Source organism: Syngnathus typhle, linkage group LG13, assembly GCF_033458585.1.
Source record: "Syngnathus typhle isolate RoL2023-S1 ecotype Sweden linkage group LG13, RoL_Styp_1.0, whole genome shotgun sequence".
In the NCBI taxonomy this organism is placed as follows: domain Eukaryota; kingdom Metazoa; phylum Chordata; class Actinopteri; order Syngnathiformes; family Syngnathidae; genus Syngnathus; species Syngnathus typhle.
The window spans coordinates 13,399,127-13,417,460 of record NC_083750.1 but is presented as its reverse complement, the minus strand read 5'-3'; the positions used below and the strand labels follow the sequence as shown (position 1 = coordinate 13,417,460).

Genomic DNA, 18,334 nt, shown 5'->3' with positions numbered 1-18,334 from the left:
AAAAAAGGTGCTGGCACAATTTGAGGTGAGACAGATTGAAAAATCAATCAACATTTCATTTGGGAATGTGAAATAGCTTTGATGAAATCGACTCAAATCATACATTTTAAATGGCAATATATTAATAGCGTTCTCTACAGCTATGAACTATTCTCACCCTTTTGCGGCGGTACAAACAAATGACTTGTAAGCAAGTCATTGTTGTGCTTGCATATTAAGGTCCTGAGCTGACTTTGTCCCCTTTTTCCAGTGTCAAAATGCCGGCTTGCTCATATACTCCTCCATCGTCTAGAAAAGAAGAAAGCAGAAGCGCACACACAGGATCAATCACCTTCCAAATGTCTGGAGGCTCAATTGTGCGATAGATAGGGTGAAGAGGCACACGTTTACACATCACCTGGAATTAAGAACACCGACACACAGTCACTAACACAAGCGGAACGTCTAACCTGTCTGTCCATATTCAAGGTCCAAACAGCTCCACCTCATACCAATCATTGCTGCCATCCTGAAGCGATAATGAGCACAATCAATGGGAGCCAGCCGACGGCTAAGGGCATCAATTCCAAATTCAGGTGTTAGTCGAGCCCTTAGCGAGAAGCACGCAAAGAGAGAATGACGGGAAGCGTGGCGTGGCGTGGCTAAACCCACGCCACCCGTGCCCCCTCCCAAGCCAAATCTGCCCGCTAACCAACACTGGCAGGCAGGCAGGCAGGCAGGCAGGCAGGCAGGCAGGCAGGCAGGCAGGCAGGCAGCCAGGCAGGCAGCCACGCAGGCAGCCACGCAGGCAGCCACGCAGGCAGGGCAGGCAGGCAGGCAGGCAGCCAGGCAGGCAGCCAGGCAGGCAGGCAGGCAGAGACAGAAGAGAGAGGGAGCAGAGCCACAGCGATGCACACTCAAGGGTGGAAAAACAGGCAGCGCACACAGCAAACATCCAGAAAAGGAGCAAGTCTCTCTCAGCAGCAGCCGCACCACTGTTAATCAAAATGGACCATCACACTGACTACCGGAGACGCCAGCGAGTGCGCCATCACACAACTACGCTGAATGAAACAACAGCTTCCCGTGCTGCAGCTAGCTCAATGCAAACCCTAGTAAGGAAAGTTAGTGCTTGGTGGAATCGTTTTTTGCTGGAACAATGTGAGGGCTTGATTCGATAAACATGTTCCCCAAGATAAATAAATCATCAACTAAATCATTCAATCAATCGACAAATAAATCTATTGGTTGATTCATCATTTTTGCCTGTTGATTCCTTTTTTCTTTTCATTTGGGCTCCAGATTTTCTGTTCGACAGAAAACCAAGATGAACAGCTAGCTATTCTTTCTTTTTGTTTGTTTGTATTAAAAAGACAATCTAATGCTATTTATAGTTGCGCCCAAGAGTAGAGGGGTGGAGCTGAAAATCGAGAAGAAGGGCACAAATCCACGGCAGCCTATTTTTTATGATGATTATTTTGACATGCATACAACTCAACACTTTGTCACATTTTGTTACTTCAATGGAATAGTCATTTTCTGGCCACCTGACCTGGGGGCAGTATAGTACACAAGTACAGCTATAGGGGACGTACATGGTGGTGGTGGTGTTGGAACTGGTCATAATTCCTCAGCAAGCCGCAGTAATACGAGCCATTCTTCACAGAGGAAAAAGAATTCATATACCACTATGGGAAGAATCCGTCTACGCGTCGCGCCGGTGTTTGCGTTCATACGTCCATTAGGTCAAGTGTTACAACACGCCTGCGCCATTTCTTGTGAACTGGCAGCCTTTGAAGCCTTCTCCTTTCAACAGGGAACTAGGTGCTAACAAAGACCTAATCTACCAAACACATGTACCCAAGCATTTGATTTGACATTTGGAAACTGATGCCACCTGGAGGGAGGGACGGGAGGACGGGAGGGAGGGAGGTAGGGAGGGATGGACGGGAGCGACGGGAGGGAGGGAGGGAGGTAGGGAGGGAGGGACGGGAGCGAGGGAGGGAGGGTCTGGTAGGTAGGGAGGCCCGCAGACCAAAGCTGGGCATACACCGCACAAATCCAACTCGTCTGACGGAATAATTGTGGATGCCCAACTTTTTTGAAGCCGCTCCGCAGCACATTCCGACATGTTATTGTTACAAGCCGCGACTGTGTGCGACTGCTGTTGCCTTCATCTTGTGCGTCGTCTGTGGCAATGTTTACATGGACAGCGGTTTTCCATTTGTGGCCACTTTTGCCAAATGGTATCTGTTAGACGCTGCCATATACTACTAATAAAAAGAAAACCAAACAACTCAGTCCAGAGGTGACGGCTTAAGCACCTATTGAAACTAAGGAGTTCAGTTGCAAGGTATCAGGTTACTGCTGTCCATGTAAATGCCTCTTATGTGCCTTTTAAACAGGGTTCAAAATGGTGTCGAGTCTTTTACACAGAGAGAATCAAACCGGGTTCAAGCATTTCATTTGGTTGTCTTCGTGGCTGCCGACGTTAATGACGTGGCACGTTGCAAACAGACGTTTGGTACTCGGTTGCGAGCCACTCGGCCGCGCTTTGTTTTGGTTGGTGTTGTGCGCTGGAGCGTCTCACCTCCTGCAACATGTCTGAGGCTTCGATGGAGCGGTTCACAATCTGCTTGGAGGTTTCCTGGATCTCACCTCCCATGAGGAACTCGTCCAAGATAAAATAGGCCTTCTCAAAGTTGAAGATTATGTCGAGCTCGCACACCTAGGAGGAGAGGCCGGGCATGATGTCAGATAATACACACGCGGACGCGTGCGCACACACACACACACACGCGCGCACACGCACACACACACAGCTTACAACACTTTTTCGTGAAAAATGTGCTTTTGATAAGCACAAATGAGATTTGTTTGGAAATAATTGTCTATACTAATGGGTAAATATACTATTAATTGTACGATGTCATTTCATTGATTGAAATGTCGGCCCTTCAAAATTGATGGCTTTCAGTTGATTTGAGGTGCAAAAAAAGAGACGCTCCTTAACCTCTCAACAACCCAAACTAAACTCATCTCCAGCCCAACATAAAAAGCTCATGCCCCCACCACAACGCTTTCGTGACACTAGTTAATATTTAGACAGGGCGTGGCGCCACCTTGTGGCACATTAGGTGATAGCGAGAGCACCAAAACCCAGAGACTGAGATTACCAGAAAAACAGGAAATTGCTGTATATCAAATAGAAAATGGAAAATGTAACTCTTAAATGCAGAATGTGAGGTAGGTCAAACGAGGTGGGTCACACAAACAAATGAAACAATTCCCCTTATTGTTCATAGAACTGTGTTGAATGTCCGCACAACTACTGTTGCTTGATGAATATGAATTGAAGAAGGCAAAGAAAAAAAAATACATTGCCAAAGTATCTGTCCAGCAGCTCGACGTAGCGATGAATAACCTCCAAAGCTAGCAGCTCATTCTCCTGGTGCTCGATGGCCAAACAGAAATACAAGCTTGCGTATCTAAAAGGGGGAAAGGGGGACAGAGTTAGGTGAGTAAGTCAGTTGGAGACTTGATCTCCTCAGGGAGTGCATCTTTGAGAAGAGGACAAAAGCTTTGTAAGAAAGAATGCTTAAATGCCCCCAACCAACCAACCAACCAACCAACCAACCAACCGTCCCACCTTTTGTAGATGATCTTCAGGTCTTTCCAGTGCAGGAAATTACAGGTACGTGGTTGCCTTGCCAACACGGCTGTGGTCATGTCCCTGATGATCTTCTTCTTCTCACGATCAGACATGGGAGTGTACCATCTCTGCAAGCGCAACTTGCCCTGGCGACTGAAGAGGAGCAGGAAGCGCATCTGACCATGAGGACGCAAAGCAACAAGTCAGAGTGGCCAACCAATAGAGACACGTCCTCGTTACCTGAGGACATGATTAACTCGAGCAATGTGTGTTCTGCGGCGCCACGGCTCATTAAAGAATAACTTGACTGTCCAAACAGACACCGACCGAAGTTGGACGAGAGCAACGCCGCAGGCACAACGTGAATGAGAAAATGCAAAATGGAATGTTATTTTTGGCCACACGATTCCCCCTAGCTGTTCATTTGAACACTATTTGTATTTGGTGGTGGGTATCCGGATTCATGAAGTCATCAGGACCTAAGCATGATTTGGGATGTATTTCTCTATCAACTATCCATCGTGGTTGTTCTTGTATCAATGACAAGTGTTGTAAGCTGGCCACACGGCATGAAGTGCTATCGGCGCGTAGTATCAGAGCCTTTTGATCCATTTGGACAATGTCATGTCAGCGCATCTTAAGCTATTGTGTTTTGTTTTGTTATCTTGGCGAGCAGCATTTCATTTAGTGCCTTTGCTACATTGGACTAAGTATACGTAGCTGTCGGACTATCTCGAACTGCAGTGCATCGCGGTTGTTTGACGCTACTTAGCCACATTGGGTGGATGAAATGTCGGCTATAGCTCAAGTAATAAGACATCATTCCTATTGTTTGATGATTAAAATGGTATTGCAAAATAGGATTTGCAATTTTAAACGTATGTATCTTACGTCAGTAAGGAGTGGAAAAGGGGGACAAAAAGATCCGTTTCAAATGAGAGTCGTCAAATGAAGGCGGAAAACAAGCCAGTGGCCAAACCTGTTTTCCTGCAATACGTTTGGAGTTCCCGTCTCGAGAACCAATGTTCGTTGAACATACGGACATAAAGTCTGACTAAAAGTAGAACCCAACCACGGCGTGAATTAAAAAAGGATCTAAATCAATCAAGAAATGCTCTTTTTCCGGGGAGATGAAGTTGTTCGGCGGTTTGTGCGGCTAACAACAACAACCTGTCAGGTAGGTCAGCGCGACAACAGGTGCAAACAGGTGGGTGATGCAAACACTCGCGAAGCCTCACTCACCATGTTGCCGGCCGACTAATCGAGGCGTCCCACTAATGAAAAGATCGAAATGGAACCCTCATACGGGCTCACGATTTCCTTATGAAGCTTGTCATCGCCGTCCTGTCGTCCGTCTACCGTCGAGAGCCACAAGCGAGCAAAGCCACAAGCGAGCAAAGTTACTAAGCTCCGCCCTCCTTCCGCCTTGGTGCCGTCGCCGCCGCCGCCGCCGCCGCCGCCGCCGCCGCCGCCGCCGCCGCCGCCGCCGCCGCCGCCGCCGCCGCCGCACGGCATCTAGCCACCTGAGCGTCAAAATAAGACTTTGATTATATATGTACACGCAATAAATGTGAACAAATTGGGTCATAAAAGACACGCTCTTATGGAATTACACTCCGCAGTTAAGGCTCGTTGACCACCAATGGTGGAATGATGTAAGTAAGAGCTGAAAGCTCTGAAAACGACCTTCACTTTGACTTGCAATACCACGTATAGTCGAGCAGAGGCGCTTTAACTCCTCGAATAGATACATAAAGTAGCGCTAGCTGCTGCCGACGTTAGCCGAGCAGGAGTCCTTTTCACTCGGCTTCACCTGTGGAGGTCAGCCGATCGATCGAGCGATCGATCGAACTCTTCTATTACCCTGCCAGCCCGCCTGGCGTCGGAAAAGAAGAAGAAATCGCATGCACAGGTAGGTCATCCTTTTAACTCTCATTTTGCACCGTCCGTCCACCATGCAGACAGTACAGAAAATGGATTCTTCCAAATAGGGAAAAGCGTTCAGTCTTGATTTGTCTGATATGTGATTAAGTCTATGAACAATCTTATTGCAACTGTAATAGCTGTTATGTAATGAGGTGTTGTTCTGCAACCGCCCGCCCGCCCGCCCGGACGCCCGCCGCCGCCACCGCGCAGTTCCGGCAGCCGCACGAGCACCAGCCACCGGTGTCATGTCTAGAGCGGCGCAATGACGCAATGCGCCCAGCTTTCGGCCAAGGCCGCTGCCCTGCGTGTCATCCACCTGCCGCTGGCTGTGTGTGGCTCCGTAGGCCATGTGCAGGTACACCGGGAAGTTGATTGATCTCTTTTCTATTAATTTTTAGAAAGCTTTTTGTTGCTCTCGTATCACCGCAAACTCTGGATTTGGGTTAGCGGAGGTTCCAGCGTAGGATTAGAGTTACACTTTGGTCCGTCTATTTATGGCTGCCAAATGCTTTTTTTCTTTCCTTCTACAACTCCATTTTGAATAGGAAGTCAGTCCATTGTACATACGTGACGTCCCCCTTACCTAAATAGATGGAGACGTGACACTCGCCTGTGTGTGTTCATCAGGTGAGCACGGGCACCAAGAAGCTGGTTGCCGCTGCAGCCTTGGGCGCTGTCTCGCTGCTCTTCCTGGCCCGCCGCTTCCAAAGGAGACGAGGGCGCAAGAAGGCCGCTTCGCCGCAATGGGATCAAGCCGGCGGCGTCCAGTTGTTCATCTCAGCGCCGGAGGATGGTATAGACCTGTCGAGAGTTGGTTTGGCGACTTATTGAACAGGACAAAGAGTCAAACAGATGCAGCATTTGGTCGAGTTCCACATTGTTTCATAAAGAGACAATCTTCCCACAGACAAGAGCCACGGTCAGAAGACGACGGTCAACCACAAGTTGGCTTTCTCGCTCGCAGCCCCCAGGGAGCGTTCCGAGAGTCTAGCGTCCAGCGTGGCGGACACTTCCAGCAGCGGCACCTGCGCCTTGGGGTCCAGCTGCTGGGATAGACTAGGCCACGCCGACATCTGCGGTGTGGCGCCCACTCCCGAGAGCCTCTACCTCATGGGTAAGTGTTTTTGGATAGCACTTGGCACACTTTGTTGAGACTTAGCGAGCGAGCGAGCCAGCGTGTCCCCTGTCCTGTGGCAGGTATGGATTTGTTTGAAGAGGCGCTACGGCGGTGGGAAGAGGCGTTGACCTTCAGGGGCAAGGAGGCGGATGACGACCTGATCTCGGCCAAGACTGGAGCTGCGGACGCCGTCACCGAGGACAACGCGGAAGTATGCGTCTCCATTTGTTTTCCGTCCATCAACCTTTTTGCAGTGCTTCTTCTCATTTGGAGGTACAACTGTGGAGTCCTTCCTTTTTTTTCTTCTTTCTTCCTTCCTGGCTGGCTGCAGGATGTTATGGGCGCAGAGTTTATCCACAGGCTGAAGTCGCTGCTGCGGAAGGCTTACCGACTGCAGGGCGAGTTGGAGGGTGTGCTGGAGGGCACGTCAGAGCCTTGGTCCAACGCCAGCAGCCGCGGCGGTTAGTCAGTCCAAACGACTAACCGTGCGGACGAGCGTGTTAACATTTTGTCTTCCGTCTGTCAGACATTTTGTCTCGAGAGGAGCGGGAAGACGCCTGTCCGAGAGACACCATGAGCATCGCCTCCACCGACTCTTTTGTGTCCGCGGTCGAGGTGGGAAACTTCCAGGCACCTCCGTGACATTCGACGCGGCGGCGCTCGCTCGCTCGCTCCTTCGTTCGTTTTGAGTGGCTCTCGTCAAGAAACAGAGTGCGCGGCGTCCAGCATTTAACAGCCTTATTTGACGTCTCACTCGCACACAACATTTCTAGTTGTCAGAGCGCAGAGAGCTGAGGAGCATCTACACGCTGACTCAACATCCCTTCTACGAGGAGGCCTTACAGATGGCGGAGGAGGGCAAGATCTCCTGCAGGGTGCTACGGTAAACAAACCCGTCTGACGCAGGAACACGTCGAGACGCTGAAAGCACTTTGGCTCCACGTTGGTCAGGACGGAGCTGTTGGAGTGCCTCGGCGACGTGGATTTTCTCGCCAAGTTGCACTGCGTGCGGCAGGCGTGTCAGGTAGGTGCCGTGCCATCTGTCGGATAAGCCGCAAGGGTGAGGTTGCTGTTTTTCGTTTTGTCCGCAGCTCATCCTGCGTGAAAGGACCACTCGGTTGTTTCTGGCTGATGCCGGGAGGAAGATTTTGTCATCCATCATCGTCAAAGCGCAGAAGGTACAAGAACTGCAGCGATAGTGATGGATGGATGGACAGACGGGCTAGTTCTAAAGTGCTTGTCTGTCCGTGAGCAATCTGCTGCGGTTGATTTGGCCATGCTGTGGATTTCAGAGCCCAAAGAGGTTTGAGGAAGTTTTTGAGGAGATGATGTGCTTCTTGGAGCAAGCGGAGCACTGGGAGAACACAGCAGGGGAGTTGGCCACACGGGGCGTTAAGCACCTCAACTTCTATGACGTGGTGCTGGACTTCATCCTGATGGACTCCTTCGAGGACCTGGAGAACCCGCCTGCCTCCATCCAGAACGTCGTCAACAACCGCTGGCTCAACAGCTCCTTCAAGGAGACGGTGCGCGGGCAGAAGAGAAATGGCAGAGCGCCGCAAATTGTGACTCCCCGTTTCTTTTGGTCTCGTTCTTAGGCGGTGGCGTCAAGCTGCTGGTCGGTACTGAAGCAGAAGAGGCAGCACATGAAGGTTTGTGCGTGTTCTCGCCGCTTTCCACCAGCGCATTTAGTCCGTTTTTAGAGCGAGCGCATTCTCAAACTTCGGGATTGGCCAGCTTTGGCCGTTGTATGCGACTGCAGCTTCTTAGTGAGCCATATTTGCTTTTCTTTGGTTCAAACAGGTTGCAGATGGCTTCATTGCTCGCTTCTACACAGTGTGTGAGCAGATCAGTCCCGTGTTGGCTTGGGGCTTCTTGGGCCCTAAAAGCCCCCTGCACGACTTTTGCTGCTTCTTCAAGGTAAGTCTTAAGAGCGTTTGTTGAAAAGTCCATTTGCCCCATAACGGATTGTTGGGGTTTAGGATCAGGTGGTGCACTTCCTCAAGGACGTATTTGACCTGGATACAGTTCGCTACTCGAGCGCAGACAGCCTGGCCGAGGACATGTTGCACCTACTGCACCGTCGCTCCCAACTGCTGCTGGCTTACCTGGGCGCAGATTGACTCCCTGCGGCCCGACGGCCGACATTTAGCCCATCATGCTATCCGCATGCTGTGAGCGGTTGCTGTATTTTGCCCATCATGCTATCTGTATTGGAGAAGGCTTTACAAGAAGTCAAAAAGAGTAGAAACAAGTCTTATGAAAATGCATGTTGAGTGAAATATTTATTTTAGTGTGTACACGTACACACACACACACACTTTTTGTCTATTTTTAAAGGCTGGAATTCAACTTGCGATATCGGCCGTACTGACTAAAAGGCATTCTGATCTGTGGTAGTCACCAAATATCCACCAGCTGCCCTTTTGGGCAAATGTGTTACTTCATGCTCTGGAGATTCAAATCAAAATAAAAGGTCCTGATTAACATCGAGTGACATTAGTGATTTGATGATAAATATTCTGCGACTTACTCAAAGTAGTCTTTGCTTCAACGTTACAAGCAAATTAACGCTAATGAGTCATTTGATCTCAGAAGCCAGTTTTTGTGACACCTTTATTATTATTATCATCATCAATGAACATCACAGTACAAGTGAGCATATAGTACAGCACATTTACCTCTAAGAAGGCTTCCTCCTGGCTAAATAACTCTCCTCCCCCCCACCCAGCCACCCCCTTAAAAATGGCAGAGCCTTAGTGGGACATTTCCATGACACGACATGTTCAAAGTTCACTTCCTGTCCTCATCCAACTTTCTAAAGCATTCATTGCAACAACCACGCTGACGACGACTCCATATGACAACCATCAGACGACTTTAAAAACAAATCACTTTGGCAACATTCAAAACAGTCAACCCGAGCAGAAAACATGCCTAGCTTGCACTTTTTGCAGTCCACAAATATGACATGACTTTTTAATTGGGTCTGTTTTTTTTTTTTTTTTTACCTTAAGCACTGGAGCTCTTGCCCGGCCGGCCTACGCTCGGCAGAAACTACCACAGGCTCTGATTCTAGCGCCTAAGCTTGCAGCATCCTCCAACACTGTGAGCGAGAAGTGAAGGCGTTTCAATGAGTACGTCAGCACTGTGCTTTCCACAGAATACACACCGCCAGAGAACATTGGTCAGCATATATATATATTTTTTTCCTTCAGAAAATTGCCCTAACCTTCTGCAGCAGCTCTATGAGAATGCAGAAAAAATATGTAAAGGCCGCTCGTAATATGCATCGACGCAATATTTCCTCATAACCAACAACGTTATACTTTTGAATCGACAGTCATATGAGTGAGTCAATTTTCATCAGTTAAGCATGAAATCATGGACAAGGTCAGCATTACTTTGCATGGATGGAAAAGTGGTCAAATCGTCAAACAAGACAGTGGAACCTCCAAAGCCAAACAAATTGGCGTCGGTTCACTTACAAGTCGTTCTCCAAATGACAAAGACACATTTGACACGTCATTGAGCTCCAGCATCAAAGCCCTTTAACTCTCCTGTTCAATTCCTTTGTCAGGAAATGGGTTCCTGTCACATTGTTGCGGTTGTGTGTTAATTGGTCAGGAGCAAAACTAACATCCTACTTAATGGATTCTAAATCATTGGCATACTTGAAAACAAAACACACTACCTAACTTTTCCATTGCATTTCTTTCAGCTGTTGAATGAGGCCAATTAGACCCGGTAGAATTTACATAGTCAAATCACAGAAACAGCCATTGTATACAATCAGGGAAACAACCTAAACACGTCAATTGAAAGTACGGCCGGCGGTAACAAAATGGTATCACGGGTGCCTTTCGACTTCCCGCACCAACGCAAAGGCAGAGAGTTGTGAAGTCGGCGCTCTCTCACGGACCGTTCGCTTTTAAGGTTTGACATTTTCCATCCTATGCATATTCGTCCGCAAAATAATAAATCTTTGGGGGTTCCACTGTATTTCACTATTAGTTCCTTAGGCTTTGCTTACCTGAGTTACTGCAGCAGAACCTAAGGTGTAAGGTCTGGGGGTGAACACTGCAAAGATCAGATATACGTGTATATATTGCACTATATATGCAGTCAATACGATTCCTCCTTTCTGATCTGGTCACGTCAAATCCAACACTTTTTCACAGTGCTCAATTTAAATCAATCGATATTCATGTGACAAGTCCACAATTCAGTATGACATGCTCAAATATGACATTTGCAACACAACAGAAGGCTAAACGAGAACATGCTACGCTGTACGTTTTGATCAGTGGCCGTGAGAGAAGAGGAAGGGCGGGCATTTCAAGAGAACAAGTCAACGACGACCGACAACCGAGCAAAAAAGTATCCAACGGTGAATCAACAGCACTGATGTGTTTGACGCAGCAAGTGCTACAAAATGAATTCAACAGTCAAAGTCTACGCCTGGCTTCACAACAGTGCATACTTACCCAAAGACAAAAGAGAGGGCAAAATGGGACAAAAATATCATCCATCATTTGCAAGCATCATTAGGCTGTCAGCTTGTGGTACTTACAGGATAGGAGGGCTCAACTTGGATGTGGACTGCGTTAGCCGCCCCATGCCTGAGCCAACAGAGCTCAAAACTCGTAATGGAAAAGACACTAACAGCAGTGACAGAGCAAAAAAATGTTTTTTGACTTTTTCTTTTGCATCGCTTTGATCATTCTGTACATGGGTGGGCAGGACGGGGAAAAAAATCATACAATTTACCTGACTGTCCTGGAAGAAAAATAAGGGAACACTAATAAAAATAGGCAACATTTCTTTGCAATCACTTTCCGAGAGGGGATTAAAAGAAACAAAACTTGCTTACCACTTTTCTACACTCGCCTGTGGAGGAGGAAGTGTCTACACGTCAAGGCATAAAAACAATCACACGGGCATACTAGCTCGACAACTTTAAACAACAACAACAACAACAACAATGCGCACAAGTCGTCTGGCTCAAGTCATCAAGAAAGAAAGCATGGCAGCAAACGGCAAGTGTCAAATCAACAAGCGTCTTGTAGACAGTTGGAGAGAAACAGGAAATCATCGCTTTGTGTCAACCCACAGGTGGCTCGCTAGTTAGTAGCTAACGGCCGGCCGGCCGGCCGGACCGACCGGCCAGCCCTCTTCTCCTCACTAGGTGAGCCCCAACTTACCAACACAGGAGGTTTCAGTTTGTTTTATTGCAAAAAACACAACAGGCAAGAAGCATTGCTTTTCCTTTTAAAACCGAGATGATTTACATGGTAACGTCTACAATTCAAACATGACTTCTAAGCACATTCAATGTAGAGATACAGGGCTGGAATGAGTTGAGTAGCCTCACTAAAAACAAAACATTTACAAGAAAAACACAAGTGTGTATATAAATGGAGGAGAAAGGATGTGCTCGTCAGGTCATTTGACATCTACGTGAAACACCAAGGAAATATAAGATCTTCACCGAGGCGTCTGCATCCAAACATTTAACAAAGGATTTTGTGTTCAACAATGAAGCATTTACGTTATGTCCACTTCGCATTACTGGCCCTGTGCAGGAGAAATACATAGAAGATACAATGCATGTTAACAGCAGGAAAAAATACTGCAGCCATCCTGTTCAGGGAGGAAGGTTTATTAGGTTAGAACGCTGCTGCTACTGCTGCTGCTGCTCACACCGGAACCCTGTAAAGCCTGTGGGAGCAAGGGGGGGTTTAAAAATCCCTACTGGACTATTCCGTGCACGCGGTTCTTCAAAAGGGGGAGATTGGGGGGTGTACCTGAGGGGCTTGTGTTGCCGCTCCCATGGTCTGTGGGTTCCCCGTGCCATAGTAAGCTGCCTGCTGCCGGTAGTACTCGGCCCAAGCGGCGCTATAGTCCGGCTGCCCGCCGGCTTGGGTGGCGGGGGCCGCGGCGGCCGCCGGTGCTGCCGCCTGAGGGGCCGCTTGACCTGGAAGAAGCATGGGAGACTTAAGGCGCAACTAAACAAAATGGCACCACGGTTGGAAATTCAAACACAAAAAAAGAAGAACTGTGTGACTTCATTTGGAACTCCATTTATGATGAAACGGACCAAATGTACACGAGTTACGTTGTTGTTCGACAAACTCAAAACTTTTGGCCAATTTCTTTTTCACAAAAAATAAAGGATGAAACTTTCATCAATTAAAAAAAAAAAATGTTACAAGCTACAGACAGGTGATAAGCAACATTCGACTGGTCCACATAAAAAGTACCCTGGGGAAATTCTTTCAACAATCGCATCTGGGAACGACTTTTGTGTGGCCACAGCAATATTACAAGAAAGGTAGGTCTAACTGGAAATAGTCTCCAAGGGACTTAGAAATCACAGTGATTGTAATTGGTTATGTCTAGCGTAGTCATGCTTTAAAGTCCCAATGATGGTTTATTTGTAAAAAGGGGAACGAACCCGCCACCCATGTCTCTAAGTGGGGGTCAGAAACCTTTTGCTTTTGTCTCGGGAGGCTGTGGAGCAACATCTCTACTGCAGAGTGCTGCGTGAGGAGAACAGCCACCCAACGTCCAACTTTTTTTATTTTTTTTATTTATGCGGCACTCACCTTGTTTCTTGTAATACTCCTCCCAGGCTTTAGTGTAGTCCTGAGGTTGTTGACTCTGTTGACCTGTGGAAAGAACACGGCGTTTGTCAGTGTGTGGCGCAGTCGCTTATCGGCAGCAGGACTCAAGTAACATCCCACACGTAAAAACAGTTTGTCAAGCAATCAGACAATCATAGCACGTCCAAAACAAAAATATATCTCGGAAACAAACGACTGCTCTAAGGGCATGAAAGGGTGATTCAGTCCAGGAGACATTGAGAGTGGTGCAGTCTAAACAGCACAGGCTGCTCAAGGTCAAACTGAGTGGAGGTGCGCTCAAAAAATACACTCCACGAGGGGCTGAAATACTGACACATGTCCAGACCTGGTGTTAAAAAAAGGCGTATTATTGACAGCCCAGTTGCTGTTTAGACTGACGTATGTTCAAATAGGTGTACACTGAGACTACGTTTATATACCCATTTTCTTGTAATAATCCTCCCAGGCCTTGGTGTAATCTGCCTGTCCACTCTGACCTGCAGCCTGTGGGTCACCTGTTAAAAAAAACGGTACTTGTAATTCGTCAATCATTCCGAGCAGGCCTTCCTCCTCCACGGGGCTGTCAACCTAAAGATGCTGGAGGACTCTATCCTGTCCTTGATATTCCAAAAAAAAAAGAAAAAGAAAAAAAAAAGGGGGGGGGGGGAGAACTTGTCTCCCGTCTACCAAAACCAGCTAAAGACGTGAACCTAGTCACTCCACTTTCAAGCTGATGCCGCAGGGGTGAACATTACCTTGACCGTTGGACTGAGCGGTGCCTGGCGCACCACTGGACGGTGTCATGGGAGCCTGAGGTTGCTGGCCATACTGAGCGTAGTACGCTGCCCACGCTGCGGCATTAGCATCTGCAGCTGCTTTGTCTGAACCCATAGTGGGGAAAAAAACAAAAAACTTTTAGATTGGATTGATCATCAAAAAAGCTCATGTTGCCACCAGATTCTTACTTGGATCAGGCTGTCCTTGCTGCCAGTGTGGGTAGCCGTTGCCCCACCCCTGAGGCTGGTATGGTGCTGGGGGACCACTAATCAAAGACAAGAATAAGCCATTTTAACAAAACGGTTGCACTTCAAAGCTTGCATCAAAACAAGTTGTGAACTTACTGTGGTCCCGGGGGTCCCTGATTGTACGGCCCGGGGTTGTACGGCCCCATCGGCGCACCGGGGGGTCCCGGGGGGCCTGGAGGACCATGTGGGCCTGGACCTCCGTGTGGACCAGGGGGCCCATGTGGGCCACCCATTGGCGTGACGGGTCCCTGAAATGTGAGGAATACACCATTCCTGCCCAATCTCTCAACAACAGTTGCCATTGGGGAGGGACAAAATCCATCCACCAAATGTTTCAAGTCTTGCAGTGGAGATTGGTCTTGAATCTGTGGAGGGAAACCTTAACTTCCCATCCCTTACTCACCCCAATCTTCTCCTCTACCAGCTGCCTGGCGTAGTCAATCTGCTGGGGCGATCCCCTGACAGTGAACATCTTAACATTGGGGTCAGAGGGAGGAGGAGGATTCCTCTGCAGCTCAATCCTGGCCCCTGACTGTTGGCTGATTCCTTTGATAGTCTCACCACCTGGAAGACAATTCATCGATGATTTGCGTCCAATCCGAGCACTCCAGAGTGGGTGATCTCACCCTTTCCGATGATTAAGCCAGTCTTCATGGTCGGGACGGTGAAGCTGAACTCCTGGAGCCCACCCGGAGGCCCCATGTTCCAATTTCCCTGCCCGCGTCCTCGGCCTCGTCCGCCGCCGCCGTGACCCGGAGGCCCGCCGGCCTGGACGCTCCTCAGCAAGTCTGAAATGATCTCTGCTGCATGCTGCGCTTGCTCAGGAGGACCCATGATCTGTGCTATCCTGTCTGGTGCGCTACCATCATCTAGAATGCAAGCGCATGGAGATTAGAAACTATACCTTCATTTCACTCATTTTCTCTTCATGTCATCCTTAGGTCTCAGAAAAATAGGTTTGGGTTATCCATCAGCTTGTCAGCGTGGTGCATGGGATTTAATCATTGACCAACATTACTAAAATGGCTGGTGGTGGCGTTAACCAACCTGGTTTAAACTGGATCCTGACCCCCGTGTCACTCTGAATCTTTTTGATCATCTCTCCGCTTCTGCCGATCACTATTCCGACTGCAAACCGGGGAACCGGAACCTCGAGGAGGAAAGCGCACTATGGTGAGGTCACCGCTTGCTTGAAAAACCCTGTCCCTTTAGTGAAACGCTTGACTTACATCTAATGTCTCGCCGCCACTGCCGCCGCCGCCGCCGCCTCCAATTCTGGAGCCGTACTCGCCCCTTTGCTCTCTGAAGCCCTGATCTCTGATCAGCTCCATCACCATCTCTTTGGCTTGCTGTAGAATGTCAATTTTAGTCACAGGATTTGGGCAATTTGAAATGAAACAATAGCTAGATGTTGAATTTGATCGGCAACTAATATTGAGACCTCTACTCTTGAGCCAAATAACACACACGCACACACACACACACACACACACACACACAAAAAGATATACCTTTAACCTACCTGAACTTTAAAGGGTTCTCCTGAAATACGGAGAGGTTTGTCGGCGCCTGTGTTTTGGGGGCCGTCTTGAATCATGACCATCTTTACTCCGGCTCTTTCCTGCAACGCAACAAGTCAGCTTGCGAAGCATGTGAACTCGATCGGACAGTCAAAGCGCTCGCTCACCTGAAGACTCTTGATGGTCTCGCCTCCCTTGCCAATGACGAGGCCGGCTTTAGAGGCAGGGACCATAATCTCCTGAACCGTCATGCCCGGACCGTCGCTGTGGTGGAACGCCGGGGACGGTCGTCCCTTCTCAACGATCTCTGTGAGCAGCCTCTTTGCCATCCTATTGGGAAGAAGACAACCAGGTCGCACGTTATTGCTGATGACGTCATAAACAAAACAATCTGATTTTTGCGGAATAAAAGTACTTACTGAATAGCGTCCGGTCCCCCCGTCAACGTCACCGACCTATCGGGCAAGCCTCCGCTGTCTGGAGGATAGAAAGCTCAATTCGGCGCTGCAAGCATAAACACGACCGCTTCTTCTGACTCGAAACTTAACTCACCAGGGGCGATCTGTATTTTGCATCCCGATTCTTGCTGCAGACGTGAAATTTGTTCGCCACCTCGGCCGATGACTGCACAAAAGGACAAAGCGTCAGTGTATTTCACTGCAGGAAGAGATTTTCACAGGCAAGTGAACTTACTGAATCCAACCATTCCATCGGGAACCTTGAATTCCTCCGATATTGATCTGAAGGTGGTGGGGGAATAGCACAATGCAATGTTTGATGTCATTCGATTCAGTGCTCCAAATACTTTAGAAACAGAAAATTCTACAGATTACCCCCTCACCTTGGGGGGCCACCCATTGCTGCCATAGCAGAAAAGGCTGAAAAAGAATAAATAGTGATGAGCTACAACCAGAATACAAACACACTTGCACGTGTAGATGACTCACCATCATTGGTTGCCACCTTCTTCGTCTCTGGTTGGTCTGTGGCGATGTGATAAAACAATCATTACAATTGTCTCAAGCCTATCTTTCACTCTAATTTACAGGAAATGACTGGGCAGCACTGAGCAGATGGCATTTTCAGGGCAAATACAATTTTACAATTTTCTGTGAACTTGAGTTCAAATAACACAGGAAACACATCTGATAATAAAAATGTAACAGTAGTACATTCAATATTATGGTATCAGGAACTCTATCAAATGACATTACCCAGGATGCACACATGGCTAATCATACCCTTTTTAATCCATTTCTAACCCAGCTATTGACTATTTAGTACAAACACTAAAGGGGTCCATATGTGTGATCTGGAGTACTGGTCTCACATATGGAAAATGTGTTGAAAGATTAAAGATTCTATGTATTGTTATGCCCTTGTCTCAAAATGCGTTGAAAGATTAAAATTCTATGTATTGTATACTTTCCTTAGTTACAGTCAACATTTCCTCTGACATGCCTTTTATTTGCAGACCACCCCAATCTTAACTTAGAACACTGCTAAGTACACTAAATATACCTTTACGTAGCAAATCATGCATTGGGATTAATGAGTGAAATTTGACCGAGTTACACATATGCTTGGTTAGTTCAGTTAAAAGCAACAACATACACCAAGCAAGCAATGAATCACTAAAGTGGGATGGAATCGATTTAAGTCACTGACCGATATTCAGGTTAGGCATGGGAAAATACCCACCAGCGTCCTCCAGGGGCCTTTTCTGGCCTCCGTAGTTGAAATCGCTCGTCGGAGGGGCTGCAACGCCATCATTACTGATTTTCGCTGCGATCTGAAACACATACATTCTGTTTTGTTTGTTGTTCCAAATTTTTTTTTTTTAGAATTTCGCTTTTATAGCTCCAAGCGCGCGGCCTTTAGCTTGACTCGCCTCCAGAAGTGTGGACCAACAAAGGAACGCTTTTTATGCCCGTGTTAGCACGTTTTGACTATCTTTTACGCGCATATTTGAACATATCCATCTTTACTATGTACATACGAAGCCACATATGGACAACAAGTTCAGTGGTGTGACAGCAATTTTCCATTTTCGGTAACCGCCAGCCATTGCGGCGTCATGTTAGCATAAGTCATCTCGCGTTAGCGTAGCTCGATGAGAGACCAGGCCAGGCCAGGCCAGGCCAGGCGGAGCGCGAGAGAAATGGCGAAAGAAAAAAGAAATACCACAATATGTGACATTCCCGAAGCGAAAGCAACACTCTGCTCAAGTAGAAAGAACGCCGGGCTTTTTCTCACCTGTCGCGCTCGCTGAAGAGCGTCTTTGTAAGCGTCATTCATTCCGCCGCCGCTGGATGGGGGAGCCACGCTGCTGTAGTCCGACATATCTTCGGCAGGCTATGTCTCTTTTCCTCGACGCGACAAGATGGCGGGTTGCATAGGCGGGAGGGTAACGAAAAGCATCTCGGGAAAACTTGCTTGTCTCGCGATAATTGGCGCGCGAGATTGTCACGGGGATGGACGGACGGACA

At 48.0% G+C, this 18,334-nt stretch overlaps 3 protein-coding genes across 6 annotated transcripts; 1 reads left to right on the top strand and 2 right to left on the bottom strand.

The window, feature by feature from the left end:
• Positions 1–19: 19 nt before the first annotated feature.
• Positions 20–5,048, bottom strand: LOC133166008 (AP-1 complex subunit sigma-3-like). Of its 2 annotated transcripts, XM_061295961.1 has the most exons (6): positions 4,874–5,048; positions 3,629–3,807; positions 3,359–3,467; positions 2,570–2,707; positions 450–508; positions 20–288 (listed from the first exon to the last, which is right to left on the bottom strand). In XM_061295961.1, the coding sequence occupies exons 1-5, from the start codon at positions 4,874–4,876 to the stop codon at positions 464–466; spliced, it is 474 nt and encodes a 157-aa protein (XP_061151945.1). In that variant the 5' UTR covers positions 4,877–5,048; the 3' UTR covers positions 20–288; positions 450–463. The 2 variants fall into 2 exon arrangements, with proteins under 2 accessions (XP_061151945.1, XP_061151946.1); XM_061295962.1 differs by lacking the exon at positions 450–508.
• A 61-nt stretch (positions 5,049–5,109) lies between these two features.
• On the top strand, positions 5,110–9,161 carry miga1 (mitoguardin 1). Its single transcript, XM_061295957.1, has 14 exons — positions 5,110–5,543; positions 5,768–5,912; positions 6,185–6,350; positions 6,465–6,671; positions 6,755–6,885; positions 7,006–7,135; positions 7,201–7,289; positions 7,448–7,557; positions 7,626–7,698; positions 7,766–7,852; positions 7,967–8,200; positions 8,273–8,326; positions 8,478–8,594; positions 8,657–9,161. The coding sequence occupies exons 2-14, from the start codon at positions 5,820–5,822 to the stop codon at positions 8,795–8,797; spliced, it is 1,632 nt and encodes a 543-aa protein (XP_061151941.1). The 5' UTR covers positions 5,110–5,543; positions 5,768–5,819; the 3' UTR covers positions 8,798–9,161.
• A 2,724-nt stretch (positions 9,162–11,885) lies between these two features.
• fubp1 (far upstream element (FUSE) binding protein 1) lies at positions 11,886–18,263 on the bottom strand. 3 transcript variants are annotated; one of them, XM_061295953.1, is made up of 20 exons: positions 18,102–18,263; positions 17,514–17,637; positions 16,793–16,828; positions 16,687–16,723; positions 16,539–16,585; positions 16,398–16,469; positions 16,265–16,322; positions 16,013–16,175; positions 15,848–15,946; positions 15,555–15,674; positions 15,373–15,475; positions 14,952–15,194; positions 14,729–14,889; positions 14,422–14,573; positions 14,266–14,342; positions 14,056–14,181; positions 13,741–13,815; positions 13,283–13,345; positions 12,482–12,651; positions 11,886–12,395 (listed from the first exon to the last, which is right to left on the bottom strand). In XM_061295953.1, the coding sequence occupies exons 1-20, from the start codon at positions 18,186–18,188 to the stop codon at positions 12,339–12,341; spliced, it is 2,070 nt and encodes a 689-aa protein (XP_061151937.1). In that variant the 5' UTR covers positions 18,189–18,263; the 3' UTR covers positions 11,886–12,338. The 3 variants fall into 3 exon arrangements, with proteins under 3 accessions (XP_061151937.1, XP_061151938.1, XP_061151939.1); XM_061295954.1 differs by having other exon boundaries at positions 17,547–17,637; XM_061295955.1 differs by lacking the exon at positions 13,741–13,815.
• Between the last annotated feature and the right edge of the window lie 71 nt (positions 18,264–18,334).